At 38.0% G+C, this 25,166-nt stretch overlaps 1 protein-coding gene across 12 annotated transcripts in view; it reads left to right on the top strand.

The window, feature by feature from the left end:
• Positions 1–25,166, top strand: part of ZZZ3 (zinc finger ZZ-type containing 3) — a 111,067-nt gene that overhangs the window by 69,408 nt on the left and 16,493 nt on the right. For all 12 annotated transcript variants that reach the window (XM_067044515.1, XM_067044537.1, XM_067044467.1 and 9 more), the window contains one exon: positions 22,316–22,454. In XM_067044515.1, the coding sequence (XP_066900616.1) occupies positions 22,316–22,454 (139 nt within the window). The remainder of the gene's footprint in view (positions 1–22,315; positions 22,455–25,166) is intronic.

The following is a 25,166-nucleotide window of genomic DNA, read 5'->3' on the forward strand; positions in this document are numbered from 1 at the left end:
TTTAAGAAATTTTTTTTTCTAGACATAGTAATTTTTGTCTGCCATGTTCAGAGTCCTAGGTTTAACTAATTAGTTTAGAACTATCTTAAAGATGAGGTGAAAAAAATTACAGTAGCTTATTAATCATGCTCATAAATCATGTGAAAATAAATGATAGTGTATGACCAGCATCTATTTTGACTTATTAAGTGTTCTTAATTAAGTGTAGGTGAAATCCAAGTCGGTCACTGGCATTGTGATTTAGGGCTCACAAGTCTTTCAGTGCTAGGGTAATTACCTTTGGTTAATGCTGGTGCTTCAGTACTATAGATCCTTTTTTTTGGATTATATTTGATTAACAATGCTGTGTTAGTTTCAGGTGTACAGCAGAGTGATTCAGTTATACATGTATCTGTTCTTTTTCAAATTCTTTTCCCGTTTAGGTTATTACAGAGTAGTGAGCATAGCTCCCTGTGCTATACAGTAGGGCCTTGTTGGTTATCTATTTTATTTTATTTATTTATTTTTATAAATTTATTTATTTTTGGCTGTGTTGGTTCTTCATTCCTGCATGTGGGCTTTCTCTAGTTGCGGCGAATGGGGGCTACTCTTCGTTGTGGTGCACAGGCTTCTCGTGTTGGCTTCTCTTGTTGTGGAGCACAGGCTCTAGGCACGTGGACTTCAGTAGTAGTGGCATGCGGGCTCAGAAGTTGTGTCTAGCGGATTCTAGAGTGCAGGCTCAGTAGCTGTGGTGCACGGGCTTAGTTATTCCGCAGCTTGTGGGATCTTCCCTGACCAGGGTTCAAACCTGTGTCCACTGCATTGGCAGGCCGATTCTTAATCACTGCACCATCAGGGGAGCCCAGTTATCTGTTTTAAATACAGCAGTGTGGGGCTTCCCTGGTGGCGCAGTGGTTGCGAGTCCGCCTGCCGATGCAGGGGACACAGGTTCGTGTCCCGGTCCGGGAAGATACCACATGCCGCAGAGCGGCTGGGCCCGTGAGCCATGGCCGCTGGGCCTGCGTGTCCGGAGCCTGTGCTCCGCAACGGGAGAGGCCACAACAGTGAGAGGCCCAAGCACCGCAAAAAAAAAAAATAAATAAATAAAAAATAAATAAATAAATAAATACAGCAGTGTGTACATGTCATGTCCAAACTCCCAGTCTGTCTCTCCCCACCACCCTTCCCCCTGGTAACCATAAGTTTGTTCTCTAAGTTTGTGTGTCTCTTTGTATATAAGTTCATTTGTATCATTTTTTTTCTTTTTAGATTCCATATATAAGTGATATCATATATTTGTCTTTCTCTGTCTGACTTACTTCATTTATTGTGATAATCTCCAGGTCCATCCTTGTTGCTGCAAATGGCATTATTTCATTGTTTTTAATGGACGAGTAATATTCCATTGTATACATGTACCACTTCTTTATCTATTCATGTGTTGGTAGACATTTAGGTTGCTTCCATGTCTTGGCTGTTGTGAACAGCAGTGTAGTGAACATTGAGGTGCATATATTCTTTTGAACCATATATTTTTCCAGGTATATGCCCAGGTGTGGGATTGCTGAATCATATGGTAGCTCTATTTTTAGTTTTTGAAGGGGCCTCCATATTCTTCATAGTGGCTATACCAATTTACATTCTTACCAACAGTGTAGGGGGATTCCCTTTTCTCCACACCCTCTCCAGCATATTGTTTATAGATTTTTTTTTTTTTTTTTGGCTGCGTTGGGTCTTTGTTGCTGTGTGCAGGCTTTCTCTAGTTGCAGCGAGTGGGGGCTACTCTTCCTTGTGGTGCACAGGCTTCTCATTGCAGTGGCTTCTCTTGTTGAGGAGCACGGGCTCTAGGAGTGCGGGCTTCAGTAGGTGTGGCTTGTGGGCTCTAGAGCACAGGCTCAGTAGCTGTGGTGCACGGGCTTAGTTGCTCCACGGCATGTGGGATCTTCCTGGACAGGGATTGAACCTGTGTCCCCTGCATTGGCAGGCGGATTCTTAACCACTGCGCCACCAGGGAAGCCCTTGTTTGTAGATGTTTTGATGATGGCCATTCTGACTGGTGTGAGGTGATAGCTCATTGTAGTTTTTTTTTGTTTTTTTTTTTTTAAAGATTTATTTATTTATTTATTTGGTTGCACCAGTTCTTAGTTACAGCAGATGGGCTCCTTAGTTGTGGCTTGTTGGCTCCTTAGTTGCAGCACGTGGGCTCCTCCTTAGTTGCAGCTCCAGGGCTCCTTAGTTGTGGTTCACCAGCTCCTTAGTTGTGGCATGCAAAGTCTTAGTTATAGCATACATGAGGGATCTAGTTCCTTGACTAGGGGTTGAACCAGGGCCCCCTGCATTGGAAGCGCAGAGTCTTATGCATTGCGCCACCAGGAAAGTCCCTTCATTGTAGTTTTGATTTGCATTTCTCTAATAATTAGTGATGTTGAGCATCTTTTCATGTGCCTCTTAGCCATCTGTATGGTTTTCTTTGGAGAAATGTCTGTTTAGGTCTCCTGCCCATTTTTTGATTGGGTTGTTTGTCTTTTTGACGTTGATCCACATGAGTTGTTTGTAAATTTTGGAGGCTAATCTCTTGTCGGTCGCATTGTTTGCATATATTTTCTCGCATTCTGTGGGTTGTCTTTTGTTTTGTTTATGGTTTCCTTTGCTGTGCGAAAGCTCTTAGGTTTAAGTAGGTCCCATTTGTTTATTTTTGTTTTTATTTCCATTACTCTAGGAGACGGATCGAAAAAGATCTTGCTGTGATTCATGTCAAAGAGTGTTCTGCTTTTGTTTTCCTCTAAGAGTTTTACAGTATCTGGTCTTACATTTAGGTCTTTAATCACTTTTGAGTTTATTTTTGTATGCTGTGAAAAAGTGTTCTAATTTTATTTTTTAACATGTAGCTGTCCAGTTTTCCCAGCACCATTTATTGACGAGACTGTCTTTCCTCCATTGTATAGTCTTGCCTCTTTGTCGTAGATTGACCATAGGTGTGTGGGTTTATTTCTGGGCATTCTGTCCTGTTCCATTGATCTATATTACTGTTTTGGTGCCAGTACCATACTGTTTTGATGACTGTAGTTTTGTAGTATAGACTGAAGTCAGGGAACCTGATTCCTCCAGCTCCGTTTTTCTTTCTCAAGATTGCCATGGCTATTCAGGGTCTTTTGTGTCTCCATACAAATTTTAAGACTATTTTTTTCTAGTTCTGTGAAAAATGCCATTGGTCGGCTTCCCTGGTGGCACAGTGGTTGAGAGTCTGCCTGCTGATGCAGGGGCCATGGGTTCATGCCCTGGTCCGGGAAGATCCCACATGCCACAGAGCGGCTGGGCCCGTGAGCCATGGCCGCTGAGCCTGCACGTCCAAAGCCTGTGCTCCGCAACGGGAGAGGCCACAGAGTGAGAGACCTGCGTACCACACACACACACACAAATATTGGTAATTTGATAGGGATTGCATTGAATCTGTAGATTGCCTCGGGTAGTATAGTCATTTTAACAATGTTGATTCTTCCAATCCAAGAACGTGGTATATCTTTCCATCTGTTTGTGTCATCTTCAGTTTCTTTCATCAGCGTCTTATAGTTTTCAGAGTACTGTATCCCAAGTGTTTAATGCAGTACTTTAGCGTAGGAGGTGAATGAGTTAATGAAAACACAATTAAATCATGCTGCTTCTTCAGGTATTTGGAACTAAGAAAAACTGTTAAAAACCGTACTTTGGCATCAGAGTATAGAAATACATATGAAGCTTGTTTAAGCCTTCTATTTAAGTTAGACCCAAATAAAACAAAAAGTGATGAGACAAGGAAAATATAGCTTAACTGTCATGCTTTTTTGTTGTTGTTGTTGTTTAAGTATTGTAGACAGAGATTGTAGACTCCAATCTAGATCTACCCTAGGCCAGTTTCCAGGTACTAAGATAGACTCGGAAAAGAGAAATCTGATAACTTTTATTGTAGAGAACATTGAAAGAATGACTGTATCTTCAGGATATTTGATGAAACCTTAATGGAAATAAGTTTTGAAACACATTAGAAATTATACTTCTTTCAGGGGCTGCCTACACATTGAGAACATAGATAATGAAGGCTTTTGGGGAAGGGGCAGGTATTTTTGTACAACTGTTTGAGACTGTCAAACCCCTTTTTTTATTAATGAATTAATGAATGACATGTTTGAGTTAAAACATTGTTTACTCTATTTATGATACATTTAAATTTAAAAAAACTGATATTCTTCTCTCTCCTCTGTTGTGTTGTTATTGAATTAATATTTGTACTAGTAGATGAGTAGGAAAAGGAAGAGTTGTTAAATAGGCTAATTTTATTACTATTCTGTTATATTTAAAATGGGGCAGGAAATTAAGGCCTCATGTTAGGTTTTGGATAATTTCTGAGTTTTTGGTTTAGGCTAATTTTCCTAGTGTATGAAATCTAAACTCAATAATTAAACATAAATTATGTTGTGTAAATGATATTATGGAAAGAATTTTGTGGCAGGAATCTACCTGTATTACCAAGTTTGGTTATGTCATCTGTAACGTGGTAATAATACCTATTTCAAAGGTTTTTTGATCAAGGATAAATATCATCACATATGTTAACATAACTGATATATACTCGATAAATATTCATGAAATGACAGTTACAAGGAAGGTAACAATAGCTGTGCAAAGAGTAAAGTTTGTGGTATTTTTTTTTTTTTTTTTTTTGCGGTACGTGGGCCTCTCACTGCTGTGGCCTCTCCCGCTGTGGAGCACAGGCTCCGGACACGCAGGCTCAGTGGCCATGGCTCACGGGCCCAGCCGCTCTGCGGCATGTGGGATCCTCCCGGACCCGGGGCATGAACCCGTGTCCCCTGCATCGGCAGGCGGACTCTCAACCACTGCGCCACCAGGGAAGCCCAAGAGTAAAGTTTTTTGATGAAGGATAAATATGATCACATACGTTAACATAACTAATATATACTCAATAAATATTCATGAAATGAGAGTTACAAAGAAGGTAACAATAGCTGTGCAAAGAGTAAAGTTAATAGTAGTATAATGAGATTACAAGGTAGCAATATCAATACAGAAGTAAAAATATTTTTATTCCATCTTGTGATTTTAAAATTTTATGTAAATTGCATTCTTAGCAGATGCATATACACCTAAATACATTTTTTAGCACTCATAAATATACTATATGAACCACTGTGTTGTAAATACTAAAGTTGGTCTAATACTTTTTTTAAAAAAAATATTTGTTTATTTGGCTACGCTGGGTCTTAGTTGCAGCACGCGGGATCTTTGTTGTGGTGTGCACGCTCTTTAGTTGCGGCATGTGGGATCTAGCTCCCTGACCAGGGATTGAACCTGTGCCCCATGCATTGGGAGTGCAGAGTCTTAACCACTGGACCGACCACCAGGGAAGTCCCTAATACTGTTTTATAAAACATCTACCATTATTAAACTGGAAGAACTATTATTTTTAAACTTTTCCTCCTTGCAGCCTCCCCATCAGAATGTATTTTTTATTTTTTAAAATCATTTATTTTTGGCTGTGTTGGGTCTTCGTTGCTGTGCATGGGCTTTCTCTAGTTGTGGCAGGCGGGGGCTATTCTTTGTTGCGATGCACAGGCTTCTCATTGTGGTGGCTTCTCGTTGTGGAGCACAGGCTCTCGGCATATGGGCTTCAGTAGTTGCAGCATGTGGGCTCAGTAGTTGTGGCATGCGGGTTCCAGAACGCAGGCTCAGTAGTTGTGGCGCACGGACTTAGTTGCTCTGCGGCATGTGGGATCTTCCGGGACCAGGGCTCGAACCCATGTCCCCTGCATTGGCAGACAGATTCTTAACCACTGTGCCACCAGGGAAGTCCCCAGAATGTGTTTTTTAAGAGTATGTAGTAGCTAGGTCAGGCATAATGGTGTTTATTTTAATGTCACTACTATGCTGAAGCACTAAAATTAAAAGACTAGAGTTGCGCTTACTCAGTAGCCTAAGTTGAATAACAGTAGTAGGTCTAGAGATTAGATTTATTGGACAGAGATTTTCCATTTAAAATACTCTAGCAGTGATCACTCTTAAGTAGAATAAATTAATACTATAAAGGTGTTTTCAACAAATATATGGAGCAGAGATAGCAGCTGAGAATTATTTATAAATTGACAAGTTCTAGAACCATTAAAATGATTCCTCTATGTGGTAAAGTTTTACCCAAAATAAATGATAATTTGCTAACATAAAATTTTTAATTTTAAAATAATTAGATGGGATGTCTTAAATTCTGATATTTCAACTGGTGGAATCTTAAATACATACTTCAACCAAATACTTTCCCTTTTGCTATTCCAAGATAATAAAGGAATAATGGCTATAGGGAAGGTTGAGAAATTTATTTTATTAAAAAGATTTATAGAAGAATCAAGAGCATATTACGGAGAGTTCCCGTCACTCCCTACCCAATTTCCCCCATTAGTAATATTTTACATTAGTATGTTAATTTATTACAATTAACGAATCAATGTTAATATGTTATTATTAACCAAAGTCCATACCTTATTCAGAGTTCCTTAATTTTTAACTAATGTTCTTTTTCTGTTCTAGAATCCCACTTAGGATACCATATTACATTTAGTTAGTTTTTTTTTTTTTTTCTTGCGGTACGCAGGCCTCTCACTGTTGTGGCCTCTCCCATTGCGGAGCACAGGCTCCAGACGTGCAGGCTCAGCGGCCATGGCTCATGGGCCCAGCCGCTCCGCGGCATGTGGGATCTACCGGATCGGGGCATGAACCTGTGTCCCCTGCATCGGCAGGCGGACTCTCAACCACTGCACCACTAGGGAAGCCCTACAGTATTGTGTTAATTTCTACTCTATGGCAAAGTGATTCAGTTATACATATATATATTCTTGTTCATATTCTTTTCCATTATGGTTTTTCACAGTATATTGAATATAGTTCCTTATATAGTAGGAGTTTGTTATTTATTCTGTATATAATAGTTTATCTATTCTCTGTATAATAGTTTGCATCTGCTATTCCCACATTCCCAATCCCTCCTCCACCCCCATTCCCCCTTGGCAACCACAAGTCTGTTCTCTATGTCTGTGAGTCTGTTTCTGTTTCACACATAAGTTCATTTATGTCATATTTTAGATTCCACATATAAGTGATATCGTATGGTATTTGTCTTTCTCTTTCTGACTTCACTTAGTATGATAATCTTTAGGTCTGTCCCTGTTGCTGCAAATGGTATTATTTCATTCATTTTTTATGGCTGAGTAGTATTCCACTGTATATATGTACCACATCTTCTTTATCCATTCATCTGTTGATGGACATTTAGGTGGTTTCCATATCTTGGCTATTGTGAACAGCACTGTAAGGAGCATTGGGGTGCGTGTATCCTTTTGAACCATGTTTTTCTCTGGATATATGCCCAGGTGTGGGATTGCAGGATCATATGGCAACTCTATTTTAAGTTTTTTGAGGACCCTCCATCCTGTTTGTCATAGTGGCTGTACCACTTTCCATTCCAACCAACAGTGTAAGAGGGTTCCTTTTTCTCCACACCCTCTCCAGCATTTATTTGTACACTTTTTAATGATGGTCATTTTGACAGGTGTGAGGTGGTACCTCATTGTATTTTTTTTTTTTTTTTGTGGCCTCTCCCGTTGCGGAGCACAGGCTCCGGACGCGCAGGCCGCTTCAGCGGCCGTGGCTCACGGGCCCAGCCGCTCCGCGGCATGTGGGCTCTTCCCGGACCGGGGCACGAACCCACGTCCCCCGCATCGGCAGGCGGACTCCCAACCACTGCGCCACCAGGGAAGCCCACCTCATTGTATTTTTGATTTGCATTTCTCTAATAATTTGCGATGTTTAGCATATTTTCATGTGCCTATTGGCCATCTGAATGTCTTCTATTTAGGTCTTCTGCTCATTTTTCAATTGGGTTTTTTGTTAGTGAGTTGTATGAACTATTTGTATATTTTGGAAATTAAGCCCTTGTCATTTGCATCATTTGTAAATATTTTCTCAGATTGTCCTTTCATTTTGTTTATGGTTTCCTTTGCTGTACAAAAACTTGTAAGTTTGATTAGGTCCCATTTGTTTATTTTTGTTTTTATTTCTATTGTCCTGGGATACTGACCTAAGAAACATTGGTACGATTTATGTCAGAGAATGTTCTGCCTGTGTTCTCTTCCAGGAGTTTTACAGTGTCATGTCTTATATTTAAGTCTTTAAGCCATTTTGGGTTTATTTTGTGTATGGTGTGAGGGTGCGTTCTAACTTCATTGATTTACATGTAGCTATCTAGCTTTCCCAACACCACTTTCTGAAGAGACCTTCTCCATTGTATATTGTTGCCTCCTTTGTCAAAGATTAATTGACCATATGTGTGTGGGTTTATTTCAGGGCTCTCTATTCTGTTCCATTGATCCATGTGTCTTTTTTTTTTTAAGATTTGTTATTTATTTATTTTATTTGTTATTTTTGGCTGCGTTGGGTCTTAGTTGCCGCATGCAGGATGTTCGTTGAGGCATGCAGGATCTTTTCGTTGTGGCGTGCAGCCTCTTTGTTGTGGCATGTGGACTTCTGTCTAGTTGTGGTGTACAAGTTTTCTCTTCTGTAGTTGTGGCGCGCAGGGTCCAGGGAGTTTGGGCTCTGTAGTTGTGGCATCTGGGTTCCAGAGTGCATGGGCTCTGTAGTTTGCGGCACGTAGGCTCTCTGGTTGAGGCCCGTGAGCTCAGTAGTTGTGGCGTGCGGGCTCAATTGCCGCATGGCATGTGGGTTCTTAGTTCCCCGACCAGGGATCGAACCCCCGTCCCCTGCATTGTAAGGCGGATTCTTTACCACTGGACCACCAGGGAAGTGCCCCATGTGTCTGTTTTTGTGCCAGTACCAAACTGTTTTGATTACTGAAGCTTTGTATATTGTCTGAAGTCTAGGATGGTTATGCCTCCTGCTTTGGTCTTTTTCCTCAGGATTGCTTTGGCAATTCTGGGTGTTCTATGGTTCCATAGAAATTTTAGGATTGTTTGTTCTGGGTCTGTGAAAAATGTCATGGGTAATTTGTTAGGGATCACATTAAATCTATAGATTGCTTTGGGTAGTATGGCCACTTTAAGAATATTCTTCCAATCCAAGAGCATGAGGTCTTTCCATTTCTTTGAATCATCTTCACTTTCCTTTATTAATGTTTATTAGTGTTTAAAAATTCTCAGCATTTAAGTCTTTCACCTCCTTGGTCAGGTTTATTCCTAAGTACTTTTTTTTCTTTTGATCCTATTTTAAAAGGGATTGTTTGTTTACATTCCCTTTCTGATATTTCATCGTTAGTGTAAAGAAATATAACCGATTTTTTTTTTTTTTTTTTGTGGTACGTGGGCCTCTCACTGTTGTGGCCTCTCCCGTTGTGGAGCACAGGCTCCGGACGCGCAGGCTCAGCGGCCATGGCTCACGGACCCAGCTGCTCCGCGGCATGTGGGATCCTCCCAGCCTGCATAGGCAGGCAGACTCCCAACCACTGCACCACCAGGGAAGCCCTGTATGTTAGTCTTATATCCTGCTACCTTGTTGAATTAATTTATCAGTTCTAGTAGTTTTTGTGTGGAGTCTAGGGTTTTCTATATATAGTATCATGTCATCTGCATATAATGGCAATTTTAGCTCTTCCCAAGGGATATACTATTAATATGATGTATTGCAGTTGTTGACCTTGATCACCTGGTAGTATTTGTCAGGTTTCTCTACTGTAAGGTTACTCTCCACTTTCTGTACTCTATTTTTTGGAAAGAAGTCACTATGCACAACCTACACTTAAGGAGTGGAGAGTTATGTTCTCTCTCCTTGAGGGCAGAGTGTCTCCATAAATTATTTGGAAATCTTCTACATGGGAGATTTTTTTTCTCTTCTTTTTCCTCCCTCCCTCCCGTCCTTCTTCTCTTGCTTCCTCCTTCTCACTCTCCCTCATTCTTCCTTCAGTCATTTATTTATATAAAGTATAGACTCATAAATATTTACTTTCATACTTTGGATATAATTTAGTACCACTCTATTTTATTGCTCAAATTGTTCCAGCTTTGGCCATTGGGAACCTTTCTGTTGGCTCCTGTGTCCCATTAGCGTGGTGTATTTTTGTTGTATGTATTTGTTTGTTTGTTTTTCAAGCACTTTCTTACTTTCTGGCACTTTAAAATACTCCAGATTCAACTTGTGTATTTCCTGCCCCAGTCCTAGAATCAGCCTTTTTTGTAAGGAACCCCATTTCCCTTCATTGCAGAACAGTGTTAGATGTCAATATTTGGGTTCTGTGTGCTGGCTGCTGGGGGTTGTTGTTGCTTTTATTTATCTGTCTCAGCTGACAAGAAAATATGTGTGTTTACTAACCTGTGTATATACACATATCTATAAATAGTTCTATATGTAATCATCTGTATATATACAAAGCTAAACATGAGTTCATACTTTGACTCTATCTTGAATTCATTATATTACCATATGGATCCTTTTAGCTCCTCCCCTTATTTATCTGTAAATTCTCCAGCACTAGCAAAGCTGGCCATCTACCACCCATTTATTTGTTTAATTCCATTATATGTGTATAGCAGCATTAGAACTGTTAACTCTTACTTCTATGGGAAATAACTATGTCAAGTAGAATATAGTGCTTATGTGAAGTTCCTTTTACCTTTTATCCTTGAGATGCTGCTCATTTCTAGAGTTACCTAGGTCAGGACCTTTTCCTTCTACCCGCTTTAGTGAGGTTGTTTCATGCATTTATTGTACACTTAGATCCTTGTGTCATAGTTTATATTCCTTCCTAGGGTCCCCTGACCTACTAAATGATTTTTTAAAAATTTGCATGCATTAAGGTACATTCTTTATGCTTTAAAGTTTTATATGCTTTTGACAAATGCATAATATCATGGATCCAACATTACAGTACCATACAGAATAATTTCACTGGTATTAAAAAAAAATTACCTTTGTGTCCTATACTCAACCCTCCTCCTTTCCCCTGAGTTTCTGGGAACTACTGATCTCTTTACTATGTCTGTAGTTCTGTCTTTCACAAAATATAATATTGGAATCATAACATATAGCCTTTTGAGACTGAAGAAATTTATTTTTAACACTCTTTCTAGTATCTTTAGAAACTTATTTTGGAGTGTCCTTGATGAAAGAAAGCCTAGTCCAAACTTCTGCCAAATTTATAACACCTGTAGAGTGTCCTTTGATTGTGATCACTCTGTATCTATTTAAACTTATCTTGTGACAGGGAACTCACTGCTTTATGGAATCTTTCCTTGTTTTGAAGTTCTTCCCTAGAACTTCTGTTGAATGATGTGATTTTGACTTTGGGGTGACTTAGAATATGTCTCTTCCCTTTTCTACATAACAAGCTCTCTTTTTTTTTTCCGGTTCGCGGGCCTCTCACTGTTGTAGCCTCTCCTGTTGCAGAGCACAGGCTCCGGACGTGCAGGCTCAGCGGCCATGGCTCACGGGCCTAGCCACTCCGCGGCATGTGGGATCTTCCCGGACCGGGGCACAAACCCGTATCCCCTGCATCGGCAGGCGGACTCTCAACCACTGCGCCACCAGGGAAGCCCTAAGCTCTCATATTTTGATGACAGTTTTAATGTGCTGTCTTCTGCCAACTACTTTCTTTTAACTTTTCAGAAACCTAGCTGGTTAAAAACTTCTGGGTATACATCAGTGTAAAATACGGTGTTTATTTAGCATGTGATGTTATACACTAGCCACATAGCTTTCTATGTGGTTTCCATTGCCATTTTCATTTCTCTCAAGTTTATCTTACACATTGCAGCCATGTTAGCCTTCCAAACGCAAAGGCTTTCTTATGTCATTGTTCGAAACTTCTAGTTGCTCTCTGTTGCAATTTTGAATATAGGTGCTCAAGTGGTACTTCCTGGGAATTACAGAAGTGGAAAGTGATTTTAGAAAGTCTTATTCTGTATCAGTACAAGAAGAAACTGAAGGCCTGGTATGATAACAGGCTAGTAGATTTGATCTTGACCACAGCTTGTAAGAATGGGACTAGAAACCATATCTCTTTGTCCCATCAGATCTACAGCTCTTTCTAGTAGTCATTTAAAGACTTTTTATTTTCTGATTTCAACTTGTCCTTATGTTTTATATCCTTCATACTATCACTATTCTCTCAACTTAACACACACTTAACCTGCCACTGTGCTTTCTCTTGTGCTATTTATTCTGTCTATAATATCTTAACCTCCTTTTTCCTTTTCCTTTAAAAATGCCACATATTTTTCAGGATTCAACTTGATTTTTGCTTGTATGAAATATTGCTTGGGTTTCCCAGGAGTGATAACTTTGTTCATTTCATGCTTATAAGCTCATCATGGTTAGTCAACTTTTACCTGTGTGTTTTTCTCTTACAGTACATTAATCACTATAATTCTTGCAAATTTTAGGAATTGACTAGGAATTTTATAAGCTTTCTTGTTTTTTCAGTATTTAAATAAGCAACTACCAATATACATTTGAACACCCTCTTACTTAAATTGTAATGGTCTTAAGGGTAGGGCTGCATGTCGATTATACTTGTATCCTTCAGGAACAGCTGATGTAGTGCTCTTTGTACAATGAGCATGCTTGGTTAAGTGTTTGAATGGGTTCATACAAGTTCAAGCTAATATATGTTTTTGAGCAGCCACTTCACACTTCAACCTCATAATTGTACTTAGGTCATCTGGGAGGCTCGCAGTTTTTTATGCCTGTTAAGGCATCTTTGTGCCATCCTGTACTTGTCTGGTTATTTTGTAGTTCAATTCCAGATTTTTTTGTTTATGTAGTTAAATTTCTTCTTGTCTAGTTTTCTAGAGGTTATTTTTTAATCCTGACTTTTTTTCATCTAAAGTATTTGCTGTCCTTCTCAGCTTCATGTCATCCGTGAATTTGCTTAAGTATACCTTTTGTGTGTTCATCTGAGTCTTAACTGTTGAAAAGGATTGAGGCTATATGTACCTTTAGCATATCTAAAGAAATCACAAGAACATATATATACCATTGAAACAGTGTTCTGTAAACAGTTGTTTAACCGCTGAAAAGCCATCCATCCAAATAACTATTCGGATCATATTTTCTCTTATGTTTTTTGTTTATTTGTTTTCATCTTTATGAGCACTTTCTATGTCTTGTGAACCTTAATATCCTATGAGACATTATCAAAGAAGTAGAAAAATGGCTTTTCTCTCAAGGATTGTATAATGTAATAAATGAGGTAAGACATACGTTTTAAAAACTAGAGGGATAGGTGTACCTAACAATTCCCACCTTCAGGAAGTATACTATTCAGTGATTTAGGGAATAGCCAGTCTCTTCATAAACCACAGCCATCATATTCCAGGTAATTTCTTTTTGGAAGTAGCTTCTTTGAGAGAAAAGCCATTAATGTATCATGAATAGACATTGTGATGTAGGGAAAACTTACTCCTTAAATCTTTTAAAATACCTTCTCCTTTGAGAGCACTTACTCTTCACTATGGGCAGAGCTGATGAACCCAAGTCTTAGATATGTTCTGTATGAAGTCAACAGTGACTTAATGCTGTATTTATGTGTACAGTATAAACTGAGTCCATTTTTAACTCAGGAAGAACATAAAATAATGATTGACCAGAATTGAACAAGTGTCTTATAATCCTAGAATGTTTCACTTTGAAAAAAGTTTTTGCAATCACTTATCAGGTCCATTCTTCTCATTTTATAGAGGAAGCTAAGGCCCAACTTTTAATGACTTGAATAAGGTCCCATAGTTAGTTGCTGATGGATCTTGGACTTGAACTAGGACTCCTATGTGAATCCTGAATAGTTTGAAAAGAGTAGAAGTGACCTCTCTGCAACGTTGTCTCCCTAGAAAACTTTCCCTAAAAAAAAAAAAAAAAAAAAAGGTACAATATCTCATGCATATAACAGTAAGGAAGTATTTACATACAGATATAGAGTAGTTATGGAATCAAAAAGCCTATCATTGTTTAACCACAATCTAGGTTAAGAAATACAATATTGACAGAAGTCCCCTGTGAATAGTTCCTCAGTTATACTCCCTTCTTCTTCTCAGAGATAACCACTGTTTTACTTCTGTGAAAATCATTCTTTGCTATTTTAAAAGGTTTTACCACCTATGTATGTATTCAGAAACAATGAAGTTTAGTTTAGTATTCTTTTGTGATACATTATATTTGTGATATTCATTTGTGTTGTATAAATAGGTGTAGTTTGTCCATTTTCATTGCTGTATAGTATTCCATTTTGTACCCATATCACAGTTTATCCATTCTGCTTAGAGGGACCTTTGGGATGTTTCTGGTTTGGAGTTGTCATGGATAAGGCTGCCCAAAATATATGCTGCTGTGTATATTTGAGAGTTTCTTCAAGTTACATTCCTGTATATGGGATGTCTGGGTCTTGGGGTATGTGCATCTTCAGCCTTACTAGTTAATTACAAACTAAGATATTCTGGTCTTCTCTGAGAGGGCCTTTTACTTCCTGTTCACTAGGGTGTAGCCCTTCAGGATCCCAGGCCAGAGCATAAGCTGATTTCCCAGAGCCTCACCCTTGGTAGGCCCTAGACTCCAGCTTGATCTTCTTCCATTTTAAGCTATCAGAAGCCTTTCAATCTCCTCTTCTGGATCAGTAAATTGTTTCTGGGCAAAAGCACCCCACAACATAGTTTCACTTTCTGGTTTCTGTCTTCTCATGGATCTTGACCTGATAATACTTATGATTCTATTAGGTTATTGATGCTTTTCAGAGTTTTTAAATATTTTTTTTCAGCTTGTCTTCAATGGTTTATTCTGAATTTACCTAATCTACATTTTTCTGGAAGCCAAAGTTTGTGCCTGTTGAGCTTTTAGTTTTAACTGTTATATTTTTAGAATTTTAATTTGCTTCCTTTTCAAAGCTATATACTCAGTTTTTGTAGTTTCCTATCCCCTATAGCTATTTTCAAGCTTGTTTTATTCTTATTCCTTGTGTCTAGTTTTCCTGTATGCTTGATAATTTTTAAATGTGAGCTGTTCACTTTCTTTGGAAAATTATTTATTAGTTATCTTTGAGGCCTGCAATAAAGCTGTATTCCTCCCAAGAAAATTGCGTTCACTTCTGTGGGTATGTTGTTGGGGATGGGTGTGTGTGTACCAGTCCAGAATGACTGCTTTAAATGATAGTCATGGCTTCAGTTCTTTTAGGCCACCCAGTTAATATGATTTGGGGCAGCAAATGTATACAAGGACTATCTGTGGTAACAGCTTTTTATTGTTGAAGTTTTTATGTGCTTGGTTCCTGAGTCCCAAAGGAAGTCTCCTGTGGGGTGGTGGGAGTGAGGGTGTAGGGTCACAGCTTGATGGGAGAGGGTCTCTTATTGGACTTCCTACCTTGTTGGCTTTGTTTTCTGTTCCCTGACCAAGTGAAGTACCTGCGCTCAAGGCCACAAGGCCAAAGTGGTGGTGTGCTGCATTTGATTCTCCCAGTTTATGCCTTCACTTAGATTTTGGTCTATTAATAAAAAGTCTTAGTATCTTACTGGTTCTTTTATGCTTTTAAAATAAAAAAGTACATGTTTTTTTCTTTATTTGTTTTTATTTATTTAATTTATTTTTAAAAATTTTGCCTGTGTTGGGTCTTTGTTGCTGTGCGCAGGCTTTCTCTAGTTGCGGTGAGCAGGGGCTACTCTTCATTGCTGTGAGTTGGCTTTTCATCATGGTGGCTTCTCTTGTTGTGGAGCATGGGCTCTCAGCACACGGGCTTCAATAGTTGTGGTGCGTGGGCCCAGTAGTTGTGGCTCCCAGGCTCTAGAGCACAGGCTCAGTAGTTATGGCGCATGGGCTTAGTTGCTTCGTGACATGTGGGATCTTCCCGGACCAGGGCTCGAATCCTGTGTCCCCTGCATTGGTGGGCAGATTCTTAACCACTGTACCACCAGGGAAGTCCCTCTTTATTTGTTTTAATTCAGCATTTTTAGTTGTTTTCAATACAGGATTGATCTTTATATCTGGAAAGCCGTACTATCAGGAGCTGAGGTATTAGTTTCTGTCTTAACACAGAATTTCATAAAAGTCTTTTTGATCATTCTCTAATGAAAAGTGAGAGCGACCATTTGTGAATTATTGAATTTGCAAATCCTGTAGTTTTAGTGTTTCAAATCCTTCGTGAAGGAAGACAGTGATTTTAAAAAACGTGTGTTCTACTTTCATAAAAGTAATTTCTGTTCAATCATGTATGTACATGGTGAGCTCAGTATTTTGCAGACAGTAGAAAATGCCACACTTAGTTAAGATAATGGGACAGTTAGAGTAAATTAAGGCTCCTCCCTCAATTGTTTTACCCTGGTAGATTGCTATGCTGAAATTTGTAATTGTTTAAAATTTTGTTAAAATGTTATTGTTATTTTTGAGAACCAATTTGCTTTACATAACTTTGTCCTGTTGAAAATAAAATCTATAATAAATCTTGCTCTTCTTTTTCTTATTTCCTTCTGCTCACAATGCATACAAGTGTGCATTTGTGCACACATGTGAAAACATTGGTTAAGTCATCTGATTGTAAGTTTTTCCTATACCCCTTTTCCTTTTCTTCTTACAGTATAAACTAATAGATTTATTATTATGTCATGTTACTCCCTCTAGATTTTTTCAGTATGTTTTTTTTTGTTTGTTTGTTTGTTTTGTGGTACACGGGCCTCTCACTGTTGTGGCCTCTTCCGTTGCGGAGCACAGGCTCCGGACGCACAGGCTCAGTGGCCATGGCTTACGGGCCTAGCCACTCCGCGGCATGTGGGATCTTCCTGGACCGGGGCACGAACCTGTGTCCCCTGCATTGGCAGGCAGATTCTCAACCACTGCACCACCAAGGAAGCCCTTTCAGTGTGTTTAATCAAGCTTAGTGTTCCAGCTAATAATCATGCTACTCTTTCCCCTCATCTTCATTCCCACCTCATATACTATAAAACTTTTCTTTTTGCTAAGCTGGTTTTTAATTAATTAATTAGTTAATTTGGCTGCGCTGGGTCTTAGTTGAGGCCCGTGGGATCTTCGTTGTGGCATGTGGAATCTTTTAGTTGTGACATGCGAAATCTTAGTTGTGGCATGTGGGATCTAGTTCCCTGACCAGGGATCGAACCCAGGCCCTCTGCATTGGGAGTGCAGACACTGGACCACCAGGGGAATGCCTGCTAAGCTGTTTTAAAGTGTGTTGTAGACTTATCACCTGTATATGTTAGTATATGTCTCCTGAAAACAAGGACATTCTCCTACATAACCTTAAATACCTTATTACACCAGTTTGGCACTGATACAAACAGCAATATATTAAAAATTTTCCATCTATACACCCAAATGTCCGTTTTCCCTCTGTGGGAGCTAACCTCAGATTATGCATTACATTTGGTTGTGATGTCTCTGTATCTTTTGATCTAGAGCAGGGCCTTGCAGACTTTTCCCTAAAGGTACAGATAGTAATATTTTAGGCTTTGGGGATCAACTCCACTTTACAGCTACTCCACTCTGTCATTGTAGCTAGAAAACAGCCATAGACATTGTGTAAACAGATGAGTGTAGCTATGTTCCAATAAAACTTTATTTAAAAAAACAAGCAGACCATAGGTTGTAGACTCCTGATCTAGAATAGCTTTCTTATTTTTTTCCTTTCCTTTTTTTTTTTTGGTGATGGTGGGGTATTTAGTGACACTATTTAATGACTGAATAATCAAGCCAATTTTAGGAGCAGAATAACCCTCAGTTTAGATTTTTTTAAAATGTTTCCCCAGGGACTTCCATGGTGGCACAGTGGTTAAGAATCCACCTGCCAGTGCAGGGGATACAGGTTCGAGCCCTGGTCTGGGAAGATCCCACATGCTGCAGAGCAACTAAGCCCATGCGTCACAACTACTGAGCCTGTGCTCTAGAGCCAACGAGCCACAACTACTGAGCCTGTGTGCCACAACTACTGAAGCCCATGTGCCTGGAGCTCATGCTCCACAACAAGAGAAGCCACTGCAATGAGAAGCCCACACACCACAATGAAGAGTAGCCCCTGCCTGCTGCAACTAGAGAAAGCCCGTGTGCAGCAATGAAGACCCAATGCAGCCAAAAATAAATAAATAGTTTTCCCATTAGTTTTTTAAAATTACAAATACCATGTAACCTTCCACAATAGAATTGAAATCTGACTCCTTGAAAAAGATTCTGGCTTGCTTGGAAATAAAATCTTTCTCCTCTCTCTCTCTCTCTCTCACTCTCACTCTCAGTCTCTCATAGTGTGTGTAATATCACTGCCTAGAAATTGGACAATACAATTAAACTTCTAGATTGTTAATTCTTGGTCTCCTCTTTCAGACATTTTACAAATATACTCTTTCATATAAATGTTTTAAAATTCACAGAAGTGAGTAAAGAATTCAGGAAGGCTTGGAGAGTGAAAGGTAGTGAAAGTAACTTAGATGTAGATTTGAAGAGTATTTCTATTTTAGTCAAATGTGATTCCTCAGTATACAAGCTAAAATTCTTTTTATGTTGAAGACATGAAACAGAAATAAAATTAACAGTTATCTGCCACAGCTAAGCTTTGCATTGGATTCAGCTTTAGAAATAGATAAAAAATAATTTTGATGGATTTCATACAAAGTTGTCCATGTGGGGAAGCTGTACTCCACTTGCATTCATGTAAAAGTGTATACTTTTTTTTCCCCCCAGTCTTTCCATCCTCTTACTTGGTTCAGTGAATAGCAGAATTGAAAGCAGCATGTTTTACTGGAGTAAAAGAGTTACAGGATTTTTTAATGCTTGAATTTCCTTTAAATATCTCTGTGAACATCTATGGCGATTGGGTGCTATCCTACCATCTTTTATTGGTTTTGACTGAGAAAAGGTTTTTCTTCATATTGTGCCTTATCACAATTTGATTCTAGTTTGCCCCTTTGTACATTATAAAACAAGTCTATTTTCTTTTCCACATAACTGCATGTTACAGAAAGATTGAAATAATATTTTATTGGAGGTTCCCATTTCTTGGCTAATTATTCCTCACATCACATTGTGGAACAAATGGCTGGCGTGATCTGTGCCTTGGTTTACTTATCTGTGAAATGAGGGTAATGGTACCTATCTTGTAAGTTGATTATGAGAATTGACTAATTGCACATTGTATAATATATATAGTACACATTCAGTTAATGTTTGACACTTGTTATTTCATATTACATAGTCTCCTATCCATCTTGTGTGGTCATGAACCTGTTTGTCTCTCAAAGCAGAGCTGAATACAGTAGCGAGTATGATCCGATTAGCCCAGGAAGAGTACAGTGGCAACATCACTTTATTTGAACTCAAGTTGGAGTTTTCTTTTTAATTCATTGTGGAGAACTTCAAGCATACAAAAAAGTAGACAGACTGGTATGATGGACCCTCAGATGCCCATCCTCCATCCCCCACAACATGGCAGTCCTGTCCCATTCATTCCCATCCAGTTCCTTTACTCCCTCTCTGGTGTAGTGGTAGATCTTCTATACCTAAGCTCTGTTCCTGATTTACTTTGATAATTACTGAAGCTTTTAAGGATAGTGCCTAAATTAATGAACAGATGAATCTTGCCTTGATTGCTGCCTGGGTCAGATTCCAGTGGTTTGCTTTTAGAGGTGAAGTGAGTGGATGTATAGGATTGAAATTAGATTTGTCTGTATTATACTGTTTTTTAGATGTCATGCCAGTTTTTTATTTCCTCCATTTCTGCTTAGGGATATGTATGATAATCTTATTGGTAAAATCTCTGAATACTGTAGGAAATTATTCAAATTAGCTTGCCTAGAAGTCTTAAATTCACTATCTTCTTACCATCTTTTCACTTTGGACTTCTAAGTCTTTACCAATGTATATATTAGGTCTTTCAGTTTGCTAATCATTTTATCTTGATTGAAGAGAAGCAAAATAGGGAATGAAGAGTTATACTTTCTTTGTAATCTCTGTTGGAATTATTTTTTAAAGTCAGAATCATTGTGGAATAATTTACATACAGTAAAAATTGTTATAATTTACTGACTTCAAATAAAGGCCTTTCTTCCCAGTGGCAGTGACTGACTGTAGCACTTTTTTCAAGCCTCTACTTGTTTTTTCCTATAACTCTGTTCTTGTGCTTCATTAATTGTTACTTGCTTACAGTAGTTTGAGGCAAGTTTAACAGACTCATAATCATTTTCATATTGATGATACAGAAGTGTGTCCTCCTATTTACTCTCTTTTTTTTTTTTTTTTTGCGGTACGCGGGCCTCTCACTGTTACGGCCTCTCCCATTGCGGAGCACAGGCTCCGGACTCGCAGGCTCAGCGGCCATGGCTCATGCGCCCAGACACTCCGCGGCATGTGGGATCCTCCCGGACCGGGGCACGAACCCGTGTCCCCTGCATCGGCAGGCGGACTCTCAACCACTGCGCCACCAGGGAAGCCCTGTCCTCCTATTTAAAGCAGGGGTCAGTCAAATCACAGAGACACCATGATAAGTCTTTGGTTATTCAGCTACATGGGGTAGGCGTTCTGAAGGTGAAATATGGCAATTAAGAATATTATAGAGAGGTTAGGTTCTACCTCAGTACAATCACCCTAAGATTGAGCGTGGGTGAGCCTGCCTGGTAAGAAAACACCAGCACAGTCAAGGTTTGTACACGCCATACACCTCAAAGCAAACAGAGGCAGAGTGAAAGTGAGTTTAGGCTTAACCTCTGTAACTGATCGAGGAATAACTTAGTATAGCCCTTGCTTTCCAATTCAGTTCTAACTTTTGAATGAAGTGTCTCTAGCTTGAAAGAAGCCTTACCCTTCAGTGTTAGGAGTTTTTAACCTTGATTATTAAACATCTCATCAGGGATTAGTTAACAAGGGACTTGAGAATAAGAATATGTTTTAGGCAGGGGGCTGAAACAGTGTTGTAATAGAGAATGTCATGTTGCAGTTACGCCATGGCTGTGAACATCGAAATTGCATTGTTTTACCCTTGAAATTTCTGCTTGTTTGCTAACTTCCGGACTTAAAAGTTTCAGTATACTTTTTTTTTTTTTTTTGCGCCTGTTGTGGCCTCTCCCGTTGCGGAGCACAGGCTCCGGACGCGCAGGCTCAGTGGCCATGGCTCACGGGCTTAACCGCTCCGCGGCCTGTGGGATCTTCCCGGATCAGGGCACGAACCCGTATCCCCTGCATCGACAGGCAGACTTAACCACTGCGCCACCAGGGAAGCCCAAAAGTTTCAGTATACTTTTGATTGCACAGAACATCTGTCCATTTGTTCATTCAAAGAATATTTACTGAGCATCTATATGTGGGGAAGTGTGCTGCACACTGAATAAACAAAACAGTGGACTTTACAGATGTGTTTGCCATTATGGAGTTTATAGTCTGTTGGGAAACAGAATGAAGTTTATTCAAAGCCATAAGGAAAAATTGTGCTTCACTAATATTTTAAAGACCTAGTGACTTATTTTGAAGTGAACTTGGAGTGATTTGTTCTTGGTTCTTTTTGCAAAATGTATTTGAGTATTCAGGGGTTTTGTGCTAACGTGTTTCCTTATGTGTATTGATATGTGAAATTAGACATTAGAGAGGCAGGGCAATTTGAACTGGAGTGCGGGGGGAGGAGAATATGAACAGATAGTAGGTTTGTGTGGGTAAAATTCTATGTTAGCTGTGCTAAATAGACTGTTATAGGCAAGGAAGTAAAAAATATCTTTGAGTCCTTTCTTCTGTAAAAATGTTTAATACTTAAGAATTGACAGGGAAGTAAACTTCCTCTAGAATGGAGGTATAACAGAAAGAGCAAATGAGAACCATAACAACTAAGATCATGTCTGAATTATGTAACAGTTTCTTGTAACTCTGGTCAAGAAAATTTGCCTCAGATTTCTTATTCCAACAGAGTACAAAAGAGGGACTGAATTTGGTGATCCCTCCTGGTGCTAAAAATCTTACGATTTAAAAAAAAATTTTTTTTTAAATTTAGCTGTTTCTTAATGACTTGGATGCTGGAAAGTCAAGATGCTTGCTTTCTTACTTTCTGTACTTGTTCCGGTTCAAGAAGTAAGAACTTTAGATGGGAGAATAAGGCTTTGTTTTCTCTAACTGATATTTTCTGACTAGGTACTTCGTAACTCAGGAAGACCTCATTTATTCCCAGTAATATGTTTTACTAAAACTCTTTCAGGTAACTTTACAAAGACTGTGTGACTTAATAGTAGATCACGGCTTGAACTCAGTTTTTATTTACTGTTGTAACTAGAAAATTTTAGTGAGGGATTTTTTTTTTTTTTTTTTTTTTTTTTTTTTTTTTTTTTTGTCTCTGTAGTTATCAGAGACTGTTACAGACGATTGCTGTACTCGAGGCTCAACGTTCTCAAGCAGTCCAGGACCTTGAAAGTTTAGGCAGACATCAGAGAGAAGCACTAAAAAATCCCATTGGATTTGTGGAAAAACTCCAGAAGAAGGTATATATTGAGCAAAATTTTTAAGATTTATTGAGATGTATTTGGTAATAACTCGGTTTATTCTTTTTGTATGAATATATACTTTTTTAAATGTTCAATTTTTTTCCCCTTCTGTAATTAACCATATTACTGAAGGCAGAATACTGCCTTCCTTCACCCCCACCAAACACAAAATAAAATATACCCCAATGAAGATAGCTAGGAGCTTTAATTGGATGTGTGTATAGAAACTTGATGTCCTGTTCCTAGCCATTTTTACAGTCTTTTTATGTTACTTTCTTCCTTCCCCATCTTAAAAATATTTTCCCTGTTTTGCTTTCAGGACTTCAAGATTGTTGAAGCTAAAAGAAAAAATACTTTAGTATTTATTTACTGCTTAGTTTAGAGTTACTTTTCTAACTCTGAACGTAGTGAGATAGAAAACAATGGTGATACAAACAAAAACTATATTTTAAATGTCTTTAAGGTTATTGTTGCCAAGTCTATGAGAATGAGGTATATAAATTTTACTTAATTTTGAAATGTTCTTTTATTTTAGTGTAAAATTCCTTATAATTTCATTTTTTCCTTAAAACATAACTTTCATATTTAAGCAGTTAACCATTTGAAAGTGAATCAAGTTTTTATAACTTTCTTAGTGTGTAAACATGGAGATAATCTAGATGTGCATTTATGCCATAGTATGATTTTGAATTAGGGGCCCACTAATTATTCAGTAAATTTGAGAGGTAAATATTAATCAGCATTGTCTGAAAAGATTAAAACTGAAAAACTATGAAAAAAGAATACTCTTTTGCACCTTAAACAACACAAAAATTTAGCCTGTTCAGTATGACAAATTTAGTTATTAGTTACTAGTTTCTAATGAGTCACAAAAGTGGTCTACCAGGTGTTGAGGGAACAGCCCTGGGAACTTCATTTTATTTAGATGATTATTGTTTGGATTTGGATTTTTCTAGTTATGTTATTTACTTGGAAAGCATTCCTTTCTCTCTGTGCTTTCAGAACACTGAATATCATAATAGATGTAGCATCTATATATTGATTTGTTAAACCTTCTAGAGTTTTTAGAACCCTGTTGTACCCTCTGTGTTACAGTGGGCCCACTTAGGTGTTTATTGATTCTGCACTGCTGTCATGAAACAATTTGCTGGTGCAAAAAGATACAGTACTTACAGTGTTTACTTATCATTGATTCAACTAAAACAGATGGTGTTTTAACCTTAATCGCATTTTATTCATGTTCTTGGGTGGGCGAAAAGTTGCAATTATGCACATTTACTAGATACGTATGTGGTTGGTTATTTGCTGGTTTTACATTTCTGTGTTTAGTTTAGAACTGAATTTCTTTTCACTTTATCTCAGAAACAAGGATGTGATATTGACTATCTTAAGAATTTTTTCAAAAATGTACAAATGTACAAATGTATTAAATCTCAGATACTTTGGTAATCATGAAAGACTTATGTTCCTTGGAAAGAAAATTTTCTGCTGGATTTAATTTAGAAGTTTGACTTTTCAGTTTTTCTGTGTTAACTCATGTATGCTTAAATTGTCTATTTTCTTTAGGTTTACCAGCGTAGTTAAGGTGTTGACATGTGATCTCTTTGTTTTAGTGGACATCTAAAAACTCCTAGTTGAAATTAAGGAAACTTGGATTATATATTGGTATATAGAATGCAGGGAACCTTTACGGCTTGTTAGCTTTCTTTGATATTACTGCCATCATTATTTTAAAAGACACTGTTCTAATTTTTCTAAAGTTGAATCTTAGACTAATATGTGCTATTATGATGATGGTGCTAATATAATATGTCACAAGCAAAATAAAAATTAAGAATTCTGTGTCACAAAGTGGATTTTGCTTGCCAGTGTCATAATTTATGACCTGATTTTTTTCTGAACATTTTATTTTGAAAAATGTTAAGTAGACAAAAAAGTGGAAAGTACTGTATAGTTAGCACACACATCCACCCCCAGATTCTACCATTAACATTTTATTATATTTGCTTGATTGTATGTATATGCAGTTCTTCCATCCACCATTCTATCTTATTTCAAGATGGAATGCATTTGATGCATTCCAGAGTTGCAGACATGCACACTTAACACCAAAACACTTCAGAATGCATATCCTTAACTAAAATTCTTTTTAAAACTTTTTCAGGTGAAATTTACATACAATGAAATTCAGAAATCCCAATTTTACCATTATAGTTGGCAAAGTAATTGAATTCCAAGTAAACTAAAGATGTAGTTTTGATTCTCAAAATGTGATAAGTTTTTTTGTACACGTGCTGAGTTATATAGTGTGAAAATAATTAATAGTTTTGTGGATAAGTCAGGAACACATGGGTCCATTAAAAATGAATTCTGTGTGTCAAGTCATATATATTATATTTCAGTCAAATACATTTCATGTGCTGTTCTTAGAGATAAAAATCTTTCTTTGCTATTTCTGTTTAAAGTGTGTTAGTGATAAAGTACAGTATGTTTATATAGTTCAGCTTTAGAACTCTAAAAATAGTGCTTATGTTTTGTTAAGTTCATTTTCCTTTACTTAGTTATCATTTCTACCATTTAATGTTTAGACTGTATTAACTTCATTGGCTGTTGGATTCAAAATGTGAATAGAAATGCTTAGTTGATGATTATTTAGATTTGGAGTCATCTGAAAATTTGGTTGTAGTTGATAATTTCTTGAATTAAACT

This window comes from Kogia breviceps, chromosome 1 (assembly GCF_026419965.1).
Source record: "Kogia breviceps isolate mKogBre1 chromosome 1, mKogBre1 haplotype 1, whole genome shotgun sequence".
Classification (NCBI taxonomy): Eukaryota; Metazoa; Chordata; class Mammalia; order Artiodactyla; family Physeteridae; genus Kogia; species Kogia breviceps.